This window comes from Haliotis cracherodii, unplaced genomic scaffold (assembly GCF_022045235.1).
Source record: "Haliotis cracherodii isolate W230 unplaced genomic scaffold, xgHalCrac1.p SCAF_18, whole genome shotgun sequence".
NCBI classification, from domain to species: domain Eukaryota; kingdom Metazoa; phylum Mollusca; class Gastropoda; order Lepetellida; family Haliotidae; genus Haliotis; species Haliotis cracherodii.
The window spans coordinates 23,697,604-23,715,634 of NW_027266273.1; the positions used below are offsets into that span (position 1 = coordinate 23,697,604).

General features: G+C 38.9%; 2 protein-coding genes across 9 annotated transcripts in view; one reads left to right on the forward strand and one right to left on the reverse strand.

Annotated features, from left to right (window-relative positions):
- The window catches only part of LOC139465912 (TBC1 domain family member 5-like), a 63,074-nt gene extending 52,435 nt beyond the window's left edge, over positions 1-10,639 (reverse strand). For all 7 annotated transcript variants that reach the window (XM_071247908.1, XM_071247905.1, XM_071247906.1 and 4 more), the window contains exon 1: positions 10,557-10,639. The gene's annotated coding sequence lies outside the window, so the exon portion shown is untranslated. The remainder of the gene's footprint in view (positions 1-10,556) is intronic.
- A 1,964-nt stretch (positions 10,640-12,603) lies between these two features.
- The window catches only part of LOC139465911 (uncharacterized), a 36,499-nt gene continuing 31,071 nt past the window's right edge, over positions 12,604-18,031 (forward strand). For both annotated transcript variants that reach the window (XM_071247901.1, XM_071247902.1), the window contains exons 1-6: positions 12,604-12,690; positions 13,709-14,326; positions 14,998-15,064; positions 15,589-15,693; positions 16,818-16,884; positions 17,566-17,651. In XM_071247901.1, the coding sequence (XP_071104002.1) occupies positions 13,722-14,326; positions 14,998-15,064; positions 15,589-15,693; positions 16,818-16,884; positions 17,566-17,651 (930 nt within the window). In that variant the 5' untranslated portion in view covers positions 12,604-12,690; positions 13,709-13,721. The remainder of the gene's footprint in view (positions 12,691-13,708; positions 14,327-14,997; positions 15,065-15,588; positions 15,694-16,817; positions 16,885-17,565; positions 17,652-18,031) is intronic.

Consider the following 18,031-nt stretch of genomic DNA (forward strand, 5'->3'; position numbering starts at 1 on the left):
TTTATCATGAATACTGAAATAACCACTAAAATATACTGATCTGGACAAGACATGACATAATTACAGGATAAACATACAGGTCAGCTCCCTCCGCATGGCAATTTCTGAAGAAATTCAAAGCGACAAAACCCTTTCCAAAACCATAAGAAATCTCTGCTGAAAGTAGAGTACATTGTATGATTCTGACATTATCATCAGCATACCTTTAATAAATCACAATCAAATAGTGATGGTAATAGGTGTTCGCAAAAAAGTGAGCACATCCTGCCCCACTGGTGGCACCAATAAAAAAACACATGCAAAGGCAAGTCAGGTGTTCACCTGAAAAAACACAGGAACATATGGCACAAGTCAAAATAGTGAATAGCATCAGACATAATTTTTGTCATCGATGTCAGTAAAACGTACATAACATAACATGCATTTTGAGAGAATTTAAGAGCATAGCCACAACCAGGTCAAACTGTAAAATATCTATGGGGACAAAGAACATGTATGCTTTGAATCCCACTACTAACTTCAGGCAGGAGAACTAAATGTTGACAAAATGGTATGAAGACAGACAGTAGCCTCATTATTCATTCTGATCCCTGAAGAAAGCCTGAAAAAACAATTGAGTTCTTACTGAAAGGTTTCTATTTTAATTCGGTTATGACATCATGGACATATTTGATTGGGTAACCAATATTTTTTTATTCAAATATTCATCACTCTATTTGGTTTTTCCCAAAATATGTAAACATTTTGAGATTTAAAATAAATAAATAATGTTTTAGATGTATATAACGGTTCTTACTATAGGCTTGACTTGGAAAGTAAATTAGGTCGCAATTGTGTTTCGGAAATTAGTTGCTATTATACGAATGCTGAAAAAGCTTCATTGGGTATTTACACGTGATGTTTTTTATACATTTGAGTTTTTCATTTACTGCATATGTTTCTGTACTCAGTAATTGGGTTTTGAACATTTTGGGGCTTATCTGTAACTCTGCTTATTAGGACATACCATTCATCCTACTGTCTGGAAACTGAAGCACCAGAACAAGTAAAATGTGCTTAAGCACCAACAATTCCTGGAAGTAAAGCAGTGGATCCAAGATTTATAAAAAGAGGGTGGACACTTCTCAAATCACAGAGGAAACAAAGAAACATGTCCTTGGGTCACCCTCTGGATCTGTCAGTGTAAGAGCTGTAAGGTATGTATTATTATAGTCGATTATTTTGTCAACACTGAGGCATATCATCAACATTGGTTGCCAACGTAATTATATTGCCAATGTCTGTTATAAGGCGGTCCACTTAATTGATGTTAATTATTGATGAAGAAGATGAGATGATGTTCAGATATAGATTGATATATCTATATATACAAGTATACAGAGTATAGATAAAGTTCAGTGTGAACTTATTTGGATGGGTTTTTAATTGACCATTGCTCTGGAGCAGAGCAAGTGCCAGCACTCCTGACAGCTGTGAGGTCCACCTCCCCTTGATCGCTTCTTACCTATCCCCCTACAAAGATGCTATTTATATATAGTCCCATGAAGATCCGAGTTAGAATTGGTCTTTAACAACCCATGCTTGTCGTAAGAGGCAGCTAACAGGATCAGGTGGTCAGACTTGTTGACTTGGTTCAAGCATGCAACGTATCCCAATTGTGTAGATCAATGCTCATGATGTCAATCACAAGATTGTCAGGTCCAGATTCAATTATATACAGATCGCCATCATGTAGCTGGAATATTGCTGAGTGTAGCTTTAAACTACAAACAAACAAATTTATATATAGATGGTGGTGATCCATTACGTAGTTCTTTTGGGCAACGAAATATGGATCACAAATGTCACTGGTTAGAGTAAGTATTAATACACAGAATCTAGTTACAAGTGAGTAATAACAATTCAACTGTGACACTTAATTACGGTTGTGGACAAAGACTAAGCATGGACAATGGAGTGTTGTAACATGGGGATTAGTCAGTTCCTGGCTTAAGGGCAATAGGGAAAATAGTGGAATTTAGTGCACAATAGTTTTGCTGACAAAATTAATATTACTGCAGGGTCTTAATGAAATCTACTTACAATTTTCAAAAATATGTAATAACATCAAAGTGCATTTTGTCAAATAATTATACTGCATGAGTGAGTATCGTTTTACGCCTCTTTTAGCAATATTCCAGCAATATCACGTCGGGAGACACCAGAAATGGGCTTCACACATTGTACCCATGCCGGGAATCGAACCCGGGTCTTCGGAGTGACAAGTGAGCGCTTTAACCACTAGGCTACCTTATCGCCCCAAATAATTATACTGAAGAGAGTACATCAAGTCTGCAACGTCTCCAGCAGCTTGACAAACAGATCAAGTATTGTTTGTATTCAAGTCTAGAACATGATAAGGTACATCCCACCTCTCTGTAAAGTGTACTTCAGCCATGCCATATCCTATCCCATATACCACTTCATCTACCACTACAATGGATGAAACATTTATAAACTGCCATTTCTGTTGTTTCCTTCCGAACACTGCAAGAAGGCATCAAGAAGTGCGTTCTGAGAATTCAAAGACGACCAAGAAAAGAAAAGTGATTATTAGGGGTGAGGATTAGCAAGCCATCTGCAACTGCGAGTCGAAAAGGGCTTAAGTCAGAAAAAGACCTGTCACCTGCAGTGATGTATCACCGTAAGCTGAGAGCATCCCTAGTCTTCACCCAGACACTGAAGCTACTCAAGAGGATGTGTCTCAGTATCATCTATCTGGAGGCAGTGCACAACTACATCTTGTCAACAGTGGTGAGTGACACTAGTGTTAAATTAAGGGGGTCATTGTGTCCTTGAAGTTTGGTGCAATAGCATTTCAAACTGAATCTAAGGACACTCTATATATTTAACTTTTTTACACCAGTCAGCAATATCCCAGCTATATTACAATGGCCTGTAAATAACTGAGTCAGGATCAGGCAAACCAGTACCTGAAATCAGGAGCCATGATCCACACCAACATGGTGACGTCACACACACAGTCCAAACCTGACCATGGATCCAAATAGTTGCCTTGAAGCGCAAGAAACAGAGTTCAATTCTAACCAAGGTTCCCTTGGGGCATTAAAATTATAAGACTGTTAAAATTAAATTGTCTGCTACAAAAATTAGATTGTTGAAAAGTGGTTCTTTTTAAAAAAATATTTAGCTTCACAGGAAGTCACAGCCCTAATTATAAAAAATATCTGGTTTTGTAGCTTAAAATATATCAAATCCCCAAACAAAATTCCACCCCCCACCAAAAAAAAACGATAAATAGAAAGTTATGCAATGGCAATGGCACCAATACATTATACATTGATATAAACAGTTACTGGTAAATCTTTTTCACCAAAACAAATCATTTCAATTCCCTAACATGCTGATATACCTCATCCTGACATGATTGAGGAGATTTTTGTTTTAATTCACAATATTTTCTTCCAATTGTGTAAGAACTTTCAATTTGGATGCCTTTCATAACAATATTTCAGCCAGTTGTCATCAACATGAAATGTGGTCATCTTTATCAAAGAAATTCAAAACAAGAAGGTAACCATGGTAACATAATGATCTAGTACATTATCTATTTATTTTAGGTGTGGCATGGTTTTATATTTGGCTGAAAAATTGATTATGTAATTAATCAGTGAGCATGTTGGGGTCAAAAGTGCAGAGCTGTACCTGGAGGCTTCCAAATCAAAAGGATCCTGTGACAAGATAATGGATTGCCTGCATTGTGTAAAACACAAACATGTTATACCATAATAAGAGAATTACACGCAATAATCTTAATCTCTGCATATAACGGAATGCCTAATGTCACTAGAAATACAAATCAAATTGTAAATCATCATCTCAAGAAAGGTTTTATCACAAAATTCACATTTTTATTGACCAGGTTTTTGGTAATGCTCATCCACCTGAAGCAATTGACTGCACATATGAAATATTATTTAAGTATTTTAAGTTATATCTTGATAGTACTAATTGTTTATGCACACTAACAGGTTGAATATGCAAGTGACATTTCTCTGACGTCTATACATGCCGACAGAGGATAAAATGCCCGGGAATATTGCCAGAAACCCAGTAAATGTATAAATAAGAATGCACATATGTTTTTCTCCATGAAACAGATCAGCACACAAAGCCTACAAGGACAAGTTACTACCATCCTGTGCACAAGGCAAGATCAATATCTTTTATGGTTAGTTTTCTTGATTAGCTGACTTGACATTCTCGGTGGGTAATTCCAAATACTCATTTTGCTAATTTCAAACAAGACACTTAGGGGTTGCTTCTTAAGGATTATCTTTAACTGTTCATTTGACCAAACATAATTCATGGTGTGTTTTTTCCCATCTTTCTTTTCACAATAGTTGACTAATGTTTAGAGAAATTTAGGATACCACTAAAGTTATTTATACCGGACTCTAAAAGAACATGCCATATTTGTCATAGTAACAAAGACATTATCATTATTCTACCATGATGTTAATAATTACGCTTTGCTCATTTGTCAATCCAGTTTTAATCAGAAAAACAACCTCAGATTAAAACAACTGATTTGACATCTGCATCAATGAGGAAGCAATTACTTATAGGAAAGTAACTTCTTCTGGTTCCTAGAATATTCAAAGTATACATGTATATGTGGCAGCACATTTGGACACTGAAAACACTGAAAATCAACAGAGCAAAAATATTCCAAAGGTTAGGAACACTAGAGAGCATGGAAACTGGTTCATTGAGTCTTTCACAAACATTAGCCGGGTTTTACGAGACACAGAAATCTAATACACAATTGAAGAGAATGGACAAAGAAAACACAAAATATGTCCAAGGGATGCACAATAATTTTCATAAAACATACATGTTTATGACTTTGCTAAGAATTTTGTTGTTTCTTAGGAAATATTTCATTGATTCATAACAGAATGAAATGACACTGATAAATTTTGCAGCTATAACTGTAGTTTCATTTTGTAACCTATTTAGTGTTCCAGTAACTATTAATTGCCAGAAGTCTTGTAACATCAGTTATAAATGCATAGAGGCGTAACCCTAATCCATACACATGGAAATTTTCTAGACTAACAAATAAAAGTTACAACAGAGTAAAATAGCCGTGAAGATTCCGGGTTAGTATAGGTCTTCAGCAACCCATGCTTGCCGTGAAAGGTGACTGTGCTTGTCGTAAAAGGCGACTAACGGATCGGGTGGTCTGGCTCTCTGACTTGGTTGATGCATGTCATTGATCCCAATTGCGTGGATCGATGCTCATGGTATCAATCACTGGATTGTCTGTTCCAGACTCGATTATTTACAGACTGCCGTCATATAGCTGGAATATTGCTGAGTGCGGCGTTAAACAACAAACCAACCAACCAACCAACCAACAGAGTAAACATAAGAACAGTACATTTTAATGATAGTTGTCTGAAAATACCAATAAACTGGGAGATTGTCAACTTAGTAACTTCAACTCATTGAAATTTTATTCATCAAATTTCAAGTCTGATTTAAGTTTTACAGTAAATAAAGGAGTTGTTATCCATAAATTGTGTCTACTTTGTCATCCGTAAACTTCTAAGTAATAGCTATCAAACTATTTATGTACTTAGTACAAGTACTGTTATAAATAATACAAGCAATGTTTACATTACAGGGGCAGGACATCGACCATTCTGAAGCACTGTTTGTAAAAAATAGCCGATAACCCCCCAAGCTTACTCTGCTCTGCTCTGCTCAACTTATTCCATTTCTGCTCCAGTGACCACACCGCCCGTGTAGGCTTATCATGTGACCGGACTTTTCCCTTGTTTGTAAACAAACACACTTATTCTGTAATAAGATCAGATGGACCTAATGCAAGCTGTTCATTGCGGTTTACATATTTTCGGGATAAATACATAGATATACTACCAGTACTACAACTGCAACAGTGAGGTGCATGACAATATAGCTTTACACATCACAGTGACTGTATATCACTAGCTCTACGTAGGACGTGGAGGGTAAATAAGCACTATGTAAATAGTTTTTCACGTTTTGTGATATTTTCTCAATTATAGTTAAACATTTCATGATGGATGTTTATCTAAATGTGTAGACTCGGCCGAAAGGAAACAGATGAAAAACATGTGAAAGGAGTGTGTAAGACAGAACGACGTGACGGGTCCTCGACTGGCAGCAAGGAACTCTGGGTAGGAGAGTGATTGGTTCCATACGACCGAGACATAGAGAATCTCACCCGAGTGTCTTTTGATATCAAATATATCAACACGAGTTGATGATAGTGGGAAAACTCCGAGGCTTTCCGAGGATTTCTTTCCACTTTTATCAATGAGTGTTGATTTATTTGAAATCAAAAGACATGAGGGTGAGATTTTGTTTATCATCCAACATCATTCTTTCAACTTTTTCAGTTTGTAGAAAGTAATAAGCAGTGTTTTAGTGTAAAAAGTACTGCTAACAGCTTCAGTAGCAGAGCCATTAGTGATGTCATTTGATTGTGACGTCATGGTAACCAATGACGTCACAATGGTCTGCAAAGCATTGTGATGCAATTTCATTGCAGCAATATCTACAGTATATATACCGCTTGATCTCACCCAAGCGATAGCTTCTGTGGGAGCCCGTTTTGGATGATAAATATTTATGTTGTAAACTAAGCTTTGATAAACACTGGCTTCTAATCTAATCAAGCTGGCAACTTCCACATGCTTTCTCTTCAATTTGCCTCTATTGAAAAACAGTGGTGGTCGGGTCGCCTAGTGGTTAACGCGTTTGCTCGTCTCGCCGAAGACCCGGGTTTGATTCCCGACATGGGTACAATGTGTGAAGCCCATTTCTGGTGTCCCCTGCCGTGATATTGCTGGAATATTGCTAAAAGCAGCGTACACCTATACTCACTCACTATTGAAAAACAAGACTGAAGCCTGTTTACTCTGCCCACGCTTGTGTTTTTGGCTTTACTGTGCGGAGCTCTATTGTTTTGGTTTTGAGAATTAAATCAGACATGTGACATCACACTTGGAAAATTGTTTATCGCATAATTTGAAAACACACTGAACCGTCGACGTACTGACCCTTTAACTACGTACATTCTGATAGGATAATTTCAAGCATTTGGCAAAAGGAAAATGAAGCAAGAAACTTGAAATACTGGGTGTAATATGTTTACAGTTAATTTACCTCTTAGACTGAATTAAAACAAGAATGCTTAGGTAATTTAGGTAATGCAGTAACAGCCTGGCCATTGGGCATGCAACTTTTCAAAACTGACCGCCCGTCAGCAAAAAAGGAGATCTCAGAATGTCGGGGGAGGGGGGGTGTATTTTAAACACTGCTAACATGCACAAAAACTGATAACTCCTGCATGCATCATTGCATATCTTTATTGCAAGATTGGCATCATTGACAAGTTTGGCAAAGAGGCAGAACCTCGGCAATGCATGCTCAATCCAATATGTAAGTTATCAGCAAAACAAGCGGACAAGAAATTCAGTTTGACAAATGCTGTTAAAGGGAAACAACACTCCAACTCTAACAGTCGTCTAGCTGGCACCATTTTAATTAACCTGTGTAATCACAAGATTCAAATAATTTAAATTAACGTAAGCGACCAAACAAACTGGGCTTCAGACCAGTGACAGGGCAGCTGGAGGAGCTCGTTTAGGGGAGTTCCCATTTGACTGCATGATGCTCACTATAACCTTTCACCTTGCAAATTCATCTGCGATTGTAAATGTGTATGCATAATTATGAGTTTAGTATACAGCAACTACGTGTACGTATTATTATGTTTGGGACAATAAAAGTTAGTTCATATACCGTATTCGACGTAATAAGCGCCCTGTTCTAATAAGCGCCCATATTTGCTAATATATTGAATAGCTAGTGAACAATCCTAATTGGCACCCCTTCCGATTGATCAATGTTCACAAGACTTATTTATTCGTGTATAATACGCACTTGTGTGTTATATGCACCCTTAATTATGGGCAATTATATTATTGAAAAAATATCTGTCGTGTATAATATGCACAGACTTTTCTTTTGTATCATTTCAGGCTGTGTTGTGTTCTCACGAAAATTACGTTCTAAGATGGGTCCCCTATTTCTAATTTTGAGAGCACCCTGGCGGTTATTACGTCGAATACGGTACTCGAAACAGCAACGACCCTAATTTCCTAGGCAAATTGCTTACAATACAACAATTACTACTCCCTTCTTGTAATCCATGTTTCATGGTATAACCCTACACCTGTGTATTTGTTGTCATTCACTTGATGATCGGTTAATGACTTTATTACAGGTATAATTAGTGGTAGAACCACTCAGAGTACCTGACAAACACTATGCAAAATAACTCGATAATGTTCAACCCTGCCTCTGAGGGTGTCAAGGATATATATAGCAATCAGTGGTTTGCAATTGGCATTTTTCATGTCTGGGGTAATTATTAATCTAAGATTGGGTTATAAATCCAGGTCGGATGTGGTGAATGTATTACATGTTATGTAATGTGCACGTGGCAGCGCAGCAAGAGAGGAATGGTCAGTTCAGTTGCCAAAAACATTGATTAAAGGATTAACCAATAATATGTTGATTGATTAATCACTGTTATCTTGCACAGTGGATATGTCAAAATTTAGCGTTTATATATGTGGGTTTACTAAAGCAGACAGAATTCGATCATATCTCGTCATGGAGCGCCTATGTAAAACAATATACTTTGTTCAAAGGAATAGCCCGTAATACGTTGATTGATAGGTCATTGTTGTGTAACTCACTGGATATTTTTTAAAGAACCGTCAACATTATGAACATAGTTGTCACGTGTGCTCTCTCAGCTGACCAATGAGACATAACACCTATGTGAAGTATCTGAAACAAACTTATGCGATCAGTTGAGAGACGAACACAGGTTACAATATCCTAGAAAGTTGTATATATATTTAAAAAATGTTGATTGTTACAAAGACACGTAACACTGAACCAGTTTCTTTGAACAGCTTCAAATGTATGGGATATTGTTCCTCTATGTGATTATTGACAAATACATTCCTCAAACAAGTTAACTGCCTGATATTACACATATAACTTTTATGGTTGTCATTAGAATATCTGCATCTAGTTTTCATTTATTCACTGTGGCAAGAAAGCAGGAGGCATCAAATGTGACTGATCAACTTGTTCCAAACGTAACAAATATACGTAAATAGCAATCAGTTCCGATGTGCTACGCATATGGTTATTATTATTTTAAATATATATACATGTAGTAAAAGTTACAACTAAAATGACTCAATATTGGAATATATTATTTCTGATAAAATAAGTACAAATAGAATTCATCCAATCATTGCATCAAAATTCTTTAAAATTATATCATTTGGTTTTTTTAACCAATTCATCGGTAAATTGGTAGGAAATGTGCACACAGCTGATTGCTATTTCCTGCTTACTTTAAGAGAAAATACACATAGTAATCTTATTTCTGCATGTGAAACAATGCCTATAGCAGAACAGAAAATACAATTTAGTTGGTTAATCATCATGTCCAATGATACCTTATCTCACATTTCATATTGTTATTGACCAAGTTTGTTATCACCTGTTTGTTTACCTGAATTCTCTGAAGGGATACTACGTGGGTTTTTACTGTGCATAATATGTGGTTTTGACCGATAGCTTCACCCTTTCAAGCCACGTCTGCATTAATCAACAACATAAACACATGTGAGCTTGGCTGCAGCTCTTTATGTATACCTTTGTCGTGATATAGGGCTCATCATTCTTCAATCCTCCGACCGGAGTCGCATCGCGCAGTGCAGCAAGAATAGCACCGAACACAAGTCAAATCAGTCAAAATTATAGACCGTCATAAGCAGTTATTGAATCAGCGAACAAAAACCTGATCCATATTTCAATACTTTCAACTTGGAGTGTTGTTTCCTTTTAAAGATATAGCCTATTTGCCACCTGTTCATTAATACCTTACACCCCTTATAGAGACAACTGAGACCAGAGGCCACTGAATGAATTATCACAGAGTTTATCGATGGATGATCACTTGGCCACTGACAAACCACGCATCCGACATTTGACAATCTGTCATCAGAATGTCATATACTTCATCAACATGATGTGACGAGATAAGGTCCATATATGTCCACGATACAGAGATCTGTTGGTCATCAACCTGGCGTATCGTGCACCCGCCGGCATCGTGACCGGAGTATGTTATGACATCAACGTAAAGCGTCATGAAAATAAAACATATCAACAAACACAACGTCCACTGGTGGGAGACTTTTTAGAATTACATAACTTTTAAATTAAAAACTGCCCTATGTTGAGTCATATCGCGGTAATCAATCATTATGTGAAATATGCACAGGCAGTGTCGAGGCTCTCAGCACGTTTGCTAACGCCGGCTGTCAGTGGTAACATGTCAGATGCCTCTTTCTACTTTAGGATTTGAGGGTCATCCTTCACACTTTTATACAAAAGATGATATTTACCTTGAGATACTGTATAAGATCACTGGACGAGACCTGTGTCACAGAACATATCTTTGAATATGTTGATGATCCGGAAGATGCTGAGATGGCGTGTAGTCACATGAACAAATCACGTGACACTGTTCTGTTTATAAATATATTTATTACAAGTAGATATGTAGTAGACTTGTCACTTTTATATTTTTTTGTAAATATTTATTGTTGTTTGACAGCAAGAGTTTTTTCTCAATATTTATATTCACACAAGACCAATTTCCTCGAACATTTTTATGTCTACGATTATCACCAATTTTCGTTTAACTTGTTGATTTCTGATTTTACACTCAACACCAAAACATAAGCTGGGCGCCGTCTCTTACATCACAAATAGTGACGCCGCGCATAGAGAGCGGGGAACCTTCTTAGCGACTAAGCTCAACGCAGAGAGGTTTTGCCGACGGTATAAGGCTAAACGGCACTGCGTCAAAATTATTTGGAGAAAACGTCAAAATATCAGTTAGTCGCAATATTCAACATAGACAAGATTCCTACGCTTGATTGTCCCAAGGAAATGTTTGTTTTGTTGGTTGTTTATGCTGCACTCAGCAATATTCCAGCTAAATTACGACGGTCTGTAAATATTCGAGACGATCCAGTGATTAAGATCATGAGCATCGATCAAAGCAATAATTGGATATATCCGTACGATGACATGCATCAATTTAACCAAGTCTGTTCACTCTTCAAAATAAATAATCTAAACATTTTGAATATCCTAAATAGTTTGTTTTTTTTTTGTTGTTTTTTTTTCACAATTAATCGAACGGCTACGGAAAATTACATTTCTCTCATTTGAACATATGTCCGACATGCAATGATGTGTTTGAATTCCTGTTCAGCAAAAGATGTCAACTTGGCACTTCAATCGACATATGTGTATACAAAGTTTCAAATTTACCGTCGGATCATAGGTTTTCGAACGTAATACGTCTTCGGACGGCCATGTTTATCGCGATTACTCGCACTATAACAGGGGGTATAGCATTCACAGACATTGTAAATACTCAGATGATGGCTAGTTTTTAAGAGATAGTTGTCTTTTAAGAGTCAATGAGATGTGTTACAGTTGTTGATGTGATTAGAGAGAAAACAACGAATGTTTCTTAAGTGTCCGAAAACCCATAACACATTTGAACAAATGACCTTCCGCAATAAACACAAGCATCACACCTATTCGAGGATTGATATGGAGTCCCGTATGTTACCATGATAATGCAAGGTTACGATCGGTATCAACATGGCGCCAAAACGCCGATAGAGAAATGGAGAGAGAAACTAATCATGTATCACACTTCACATTATTTACATAATATATCCACACTGTAAAACTTGATGTCCAACCTACAAGGCTACTGTACAGTTTAAAGCAATAAATGTGAATATCATTTCTTTAAATGAAATCACAGATGATGATACCACCAGACATGTTGTATTGTAGAAATATTGCGTACCGCTTTTCGGGAAAGATAGCCCAATCCACTATTACTTCAATAGTCACCGAAGCGTACGTACAATACCTTCAGAAATTACCCACAAGTCCCACGGTCCTAATATTATCGCATCATGCGGCTAGGGTGAGTGAGTGAGTGAAATGTTACGCCGCCTTTTGCAAGAGATTCTATTCCTGCAATATCACGGCGGGGGATACCAGAAATGGACTTCACACATTGTACCCATATCGGGATTCGAACCCGGGTCTTCGACGAGACGTGTAAACGCTTTAACCACTGTGCTACCCGACCGCCCCCTAGAATAAAGATACAGTGCAATTTTCAACAGGTCGAGGTGCCCTTTTCGCTAATCTCGTGCCGTGTTCGCTTAGACTGGACTGTTTTGATATGGTGCCGTTTTAGCTATGATCCTCGTTGACTTCTCACGTAAGCTGGTTTCCGGCTCTCTATGCGCGTCGTCAACTTGTAATTAGAATAGACGGGGCCCAGCTTACGCGGATACGGAGTTTGTAGCATGTGCTGTTGTAGAGCATACACTTCATCCCCGCTCGAACGCACTTGGATTGTAAAAGACATTTCTCTTTCTCTGGTATATTGGCCAAGGGATCTAGTGGCAGCGTATTGACGATCTAGCGATATAAACAGTGAGTGACCATATATATGATACTATGAAGCGATTATTTCATTACAACCAGCCAATTGTTTATCTTCAACAGCGGTAATGTTGGTAAAATACATGTCACCCAGTGCCATTCTAGAAGTCCTGAGGTAGGCCCCCTAGAAGGGGATACAATTTAAACATAAGGTACCAAATGTCTAATGTTGTTGAGGCAAGTCTTAAGAAGATAACATGGTTAACTGGAAAATAAACATTATGAGGCTATGTTTAAGTTAAGGGAGTAATAAGTTATTCAGGAGATTTAAGATTTAACAGTGTTTTAAGGGAAATAACACTACTAAAGTTTGAAAGAATTAAAATATGCAATCATGTGCATTTACATACCCTGTATGTAAAAATATCCATGAGATCATATTATATGCATAGATGTCTTCAAAAGACAACACTCTCATAATATATAATTTGACAGTATTGTGGTCACAGGTCATTGTCGCATTTGATCAGATACTATAGTACCTGGATAAGTGCAGTATATAAATGTATAATATATTAATGATTAACAAACCATGTCAAATGATTTATGTTGTTATTGTTTCACGGAATATAACAAATACTACATCAACTGCTGACTTGTTATTGTATTCGTGAATTAGTATTCGTATTCTTTACCCTATATTCGTGATACGAATCGTATTCGCCTCATAGTGTATTCGTTGCAGCCCTAGTATTTAGATGTAATGATAAACGCTGGTATGAGGACTTTTTTAGTGTTTTTGGATGTAATACTAAACACTGGTATGTGGACTTTTATAGTGTATTTGGATGTAATAATACATATATTCTATAGCATGGAAATAAAGTAAGAAACACTACCACAGACTATAGTAAAGAATGTCCATATAAATCTTCTGCAGCCTTGAAAATTGTCTGTAAAGTGTGATAATTGCCTTTGAATTGCCAAGGAAAGGATTTAACTATAGCATGTTTAGAGGCCCAAGTTTTGTGTGAACCATGAACACTCATTCTGTCTCTTAATGCAACAGGAGTGGCACTGCTATGGCAGACTATGACGACCTTGAGGACAATCTGTACCGAAGGCTTTCGCAAGGAAGAGTTGCACGACGGGACGATTACGAGGACAGAGTGTCTGGTTATGGGATCGACGATGGCTCTGGGAGAGGTGGCAGAAGAAGTCTGGAGAGGCAGCCAAGGGACTGGAGAGACGATGACTTGGACGACAGGTCGCCGAACCTGAGCGACAGGTCATGGGACGCCAGGTCAAGGGACGCCAGGTCACGGGACGCCAGGTCATGGGACGCCAGGTCATGGGACGCCAGGTCACGGGACGCCAGGTCAAGGGACGATAGAGATTGGGATGAAGGATTAGGGGACAGGAGAGAACCTGATTATGATCGGAGGTCTGGGGACAGAGATCCGGATCAGGGGTACATGAGGAGGAGAGATAGAGATTTTGATGACGGTTTTGGTGACCCGATAGATCTGGATCAGATGTCAGATGATCCTAGAGATTGGGGTGAGATGCACCATGACGAGATGTCCGTTGATGACTTGGACTGGAATATTCATCCTGTGAGAGAGGGAAGAGGACACTCTTTCATCCCTGGGGAGGACGATCTGGACACACAAGGGCGACGTGACAGGTTTGTGATTTGTTTCCCAAGCTTTACTTCGAGACAATGAGTTTGTGACAATGTAGGGCCCCTGTACCCCAAGTTTGTCACACGGTAGGGTTTCTGTAGTAGATTAGGGCCCCAGTACCCCATGTTTGTCACACAGTAGGGTTTCTGTGGTAGAGTAGGCCCCAGTACCCCATGTTGTCACACAGTAGGGTTTCTGTGGTAGGATAGGCCCCAGTACCCCATGTTTGTCACACAGTAGGGTTTCTGTGGTAGAGTAGGCCCCAGTACCCCATGTTGTCACACAGTAGGGTTTCTGTGGTAGGGTAGGCCCCAGTACCCCATGTTTGTCACACAGTAGGGTTTCTGTGGTAGAGTAGGGCCCCAGTACCCGATTTTTGTCACATAGTAGGGTTTCTGTGGTAGAGTAGGCCCCAGTACCCCATGTTTGTCACACAGTAGGGTTTCTGTGGTAGAGTAGGGCCCCAGTACCCCATGTTTGTCACATAGTAGGGTTTCTGTGGTAGAGAAGGGCCCCAGTACCCCATGTTTGTCCCCGTCAAGGGATTCAAGGATAAAGGAGGTCCCCAGTTAAAAAAGTAGCGATTCAGGGTTATTTGCAGGTTACCTGATGTATCAGGAATATTGCTTGGTAGCATCATTTACCCGCTCACTCACTCATGTTTCACCAACAGATCTATGCGAGCAGGTAGACATCAAGGACAGCAGGACCAACCATGGGTGCCTGAAGAAGAGCCTGTAGTGAGTGTCTTGTCATTCTTTGTCTTCAGAAGCTCACCTGAATCCCTGAAAGTTGTCACCTGGTGATACATTGTCAACAGTGTCTTAGGTCAAATAGATGATCCCAGAAATTTCAGAAATCTGAAATATTATCAATCCTATTTTAAGGCCTAAGAACATTTTTATGATTCTGGTTGAATTTAGTATCAATATAGGGTTGAGAAGGAAGGCGTTAGTGTGAATAATTATCATGAAAGGAAATATGCTACTGGCACCAGGAATATTTGTTAGGAATATTTTTTTTTATCTTTCCATTATAAACAAAAATGATTCTCATAATACGTTAAGTGTATAGAATGACATTTGATATCACCATGATCACTACAATAATGTGCAAGGCATTCACTGATCTCGGATACAGAGATATTTCACAATATGTATGTAATCAGTTTTGAGGTCTCCCCAGATATAGTAATTAGGAAGTATATTTGGTGCTGAAGTTCGAGTTAAGATTTACAATTAAACTGTTCAGAATATATTTTCAGCTTCCATTTGGCAGTACGATGGAGGAATGGAACGAGTTGAAGTCGGATGTCCCCACCAAGACAATCATGCTCAGTGGTCTCCCAAGAATAACAAGAGAGTCAGATGTAAATAGCTTGCCCTTTTCACAAATGACAGAAATGCATTGGTTCAAATCCTCAAAATGGGTATGACATGAACCCTTTTTAGGTGTCGGCCGCTGTGAAATAACAGCTTGTTGCTAAAAGTTGGGTAAGGAGCATTTGGGTAGCTTAGTGGTTAAAGTGTTTGCTCGTCACGCCGAACACCCAGGTTTGTTTCCCATCATGAGTACAATGTGGGAAACCCTTTTCCAATGTCACCTGCCATAAATATGGCTGGACTATTGCAGCTTAAACTATATTCACTCACTCACTAAAAGTTGTGTAAAACCATATTCACTCACTCACTAAAAGTTGTGTAAAACCATACTCACTCACACACTCACTGTTATCTGATATGTAGCCGAGGCGGCATGAACATGATGAAGCACTGTTTGTATTTAGTAGTCTTCAAGCTGGACCTGGATGTCAAGGGGTTAGTTTCTTACTTTGGACATTAAACGTGTTAGAGTGTACTTTCAAGATGCTCCAGACCATATTTGGGGGCATGGGTAACCCAGTCGTCTCATGCGCCAAACGTTTAACTGTGCGGAGTTGCATCCCTTGGGCATGCCAGGAACCTATAACTGTGGGTTTGAATCCCAGTTTGTGCCAGTTATGTTTCTAGGTTTCACCATGGTGGTAGACATCTGAGACCTGCATAACTTTGGGCATTTCTCCCACATTTAGTTGACATGTTTGTGATGGAATACTGTTAAAAGTGGTGTTAAAATTAAACCAATCTCACTCACATACTCCCATGAAGATCCGGGGTAGAATAGGTCTTCAGCAACCCATGCTTGTCGTATAAGGCAACCATGCTTGTCGTCAGAGGCGACTAACGGGATCGGTCGGTCAGGCTTGCTGACATGGTTGATGCATGTCATCATATCCCATCATATATTAATACTGGATTGTCTGGTCCAGACTTGATTATTTAGAGGCCGCCGTCATAAAGCTGGAATATTGCTGAGTGTGGCGTTTACCAACAAACAAACACACAAATCATACCTTAACCCATACCAGAAGTGATATAATTAAACTGTACATGCTTACCATGATGAAACTACCAGAAAAGTGTGCTGCATTGTAACGGTCCTGATGTGTTGCAGGTGTACCTTGTGCTCCAAGGTTTCCATCATGAAATCAAGGATCTGCAGATAGAGACAAGTCAAACAGGTATACCTCTGATGCATGCTGGGACTCGCTCGTGTTGAGCTCTCCTTGTCATAAACACATGTTCAGTCATGGCTTTTTGTCTGTCGTCTGTCACAACTTCCCCTATACTGAAATTTGTCACATATTTCTGATCAATTTGATTTAAAAGTATATAAAAAAATACACCAAAGTCCACATTCTGATGGCCCGAGTGTTTCTGTTGACTCCGAATGTTGCCTGGTACATGACTCTGAACACTCAGTAAACTGTGTAAATGTGCTTGAGCTGAGAAATGATAATGGTTATTCTAGCTGATGTTTCACAGCGTTAAACAATGGTATGGACATATGTCATTTCAGACTAAGAATAAAATCGTTTCAGACTAAGAATAAACTTGTTTTTAACTGCATAACGCTAACGCTCAAACACAATCTCTCTCTCTCTCTCTCTCTCTCTCTCTCTCTCTCTCTCTCTCTCTCTCTCTCTCGCTCGCGCATGCACGCACACACACACACACAGACACCCCCCCACTGACCACAACACCCCCCCTCCCCGTACACACACACACACACACAGTTACTCGCACATACAGATACATACACACACCACACACACACTAACACACACACACACACAAACATAGATACATAGCACACACGCGGACAAACTACAATTTTGTTTTCTGTACTTTATTTTTGTCAGGCAATCATGATGGGGTTGCCTTCATCGACTTCTTTGAAGTAAAGCAGGCAGTTCAATGGATGGGGAAAATCCAGACAGAAGGACAGGTGAGACTAGTGGGCGTGTGTGTGTGTGTGGTGTGTGTATGTATCTGTATGTGCAAGTAACTCTGTGTGTGTGTATGTGTGTGTGTGTACGGGGAGGGGATGACATGGATGGGGATCAAACCAACAAGCATCCACTCTTTGAGCGGGTGCTCTATCCACTAGACTGTGGTTGTGATTTTTCAGCATAGAAATACTAAATGTGGAATTTTTTAACTTATCCTGCATTACTCCGTATTGCATTTACTGCTGTCTTTGACAGAGTGACGAACTGTGTGAGATCCAGCTGCTGAAGAAAGTTGTCCCAACCAGCTCAGGAGGCAGCGCCCTCTCACAGTCGGCACGTGACCCGGAAGTCATGACGTCACACAAAAACTCATAAC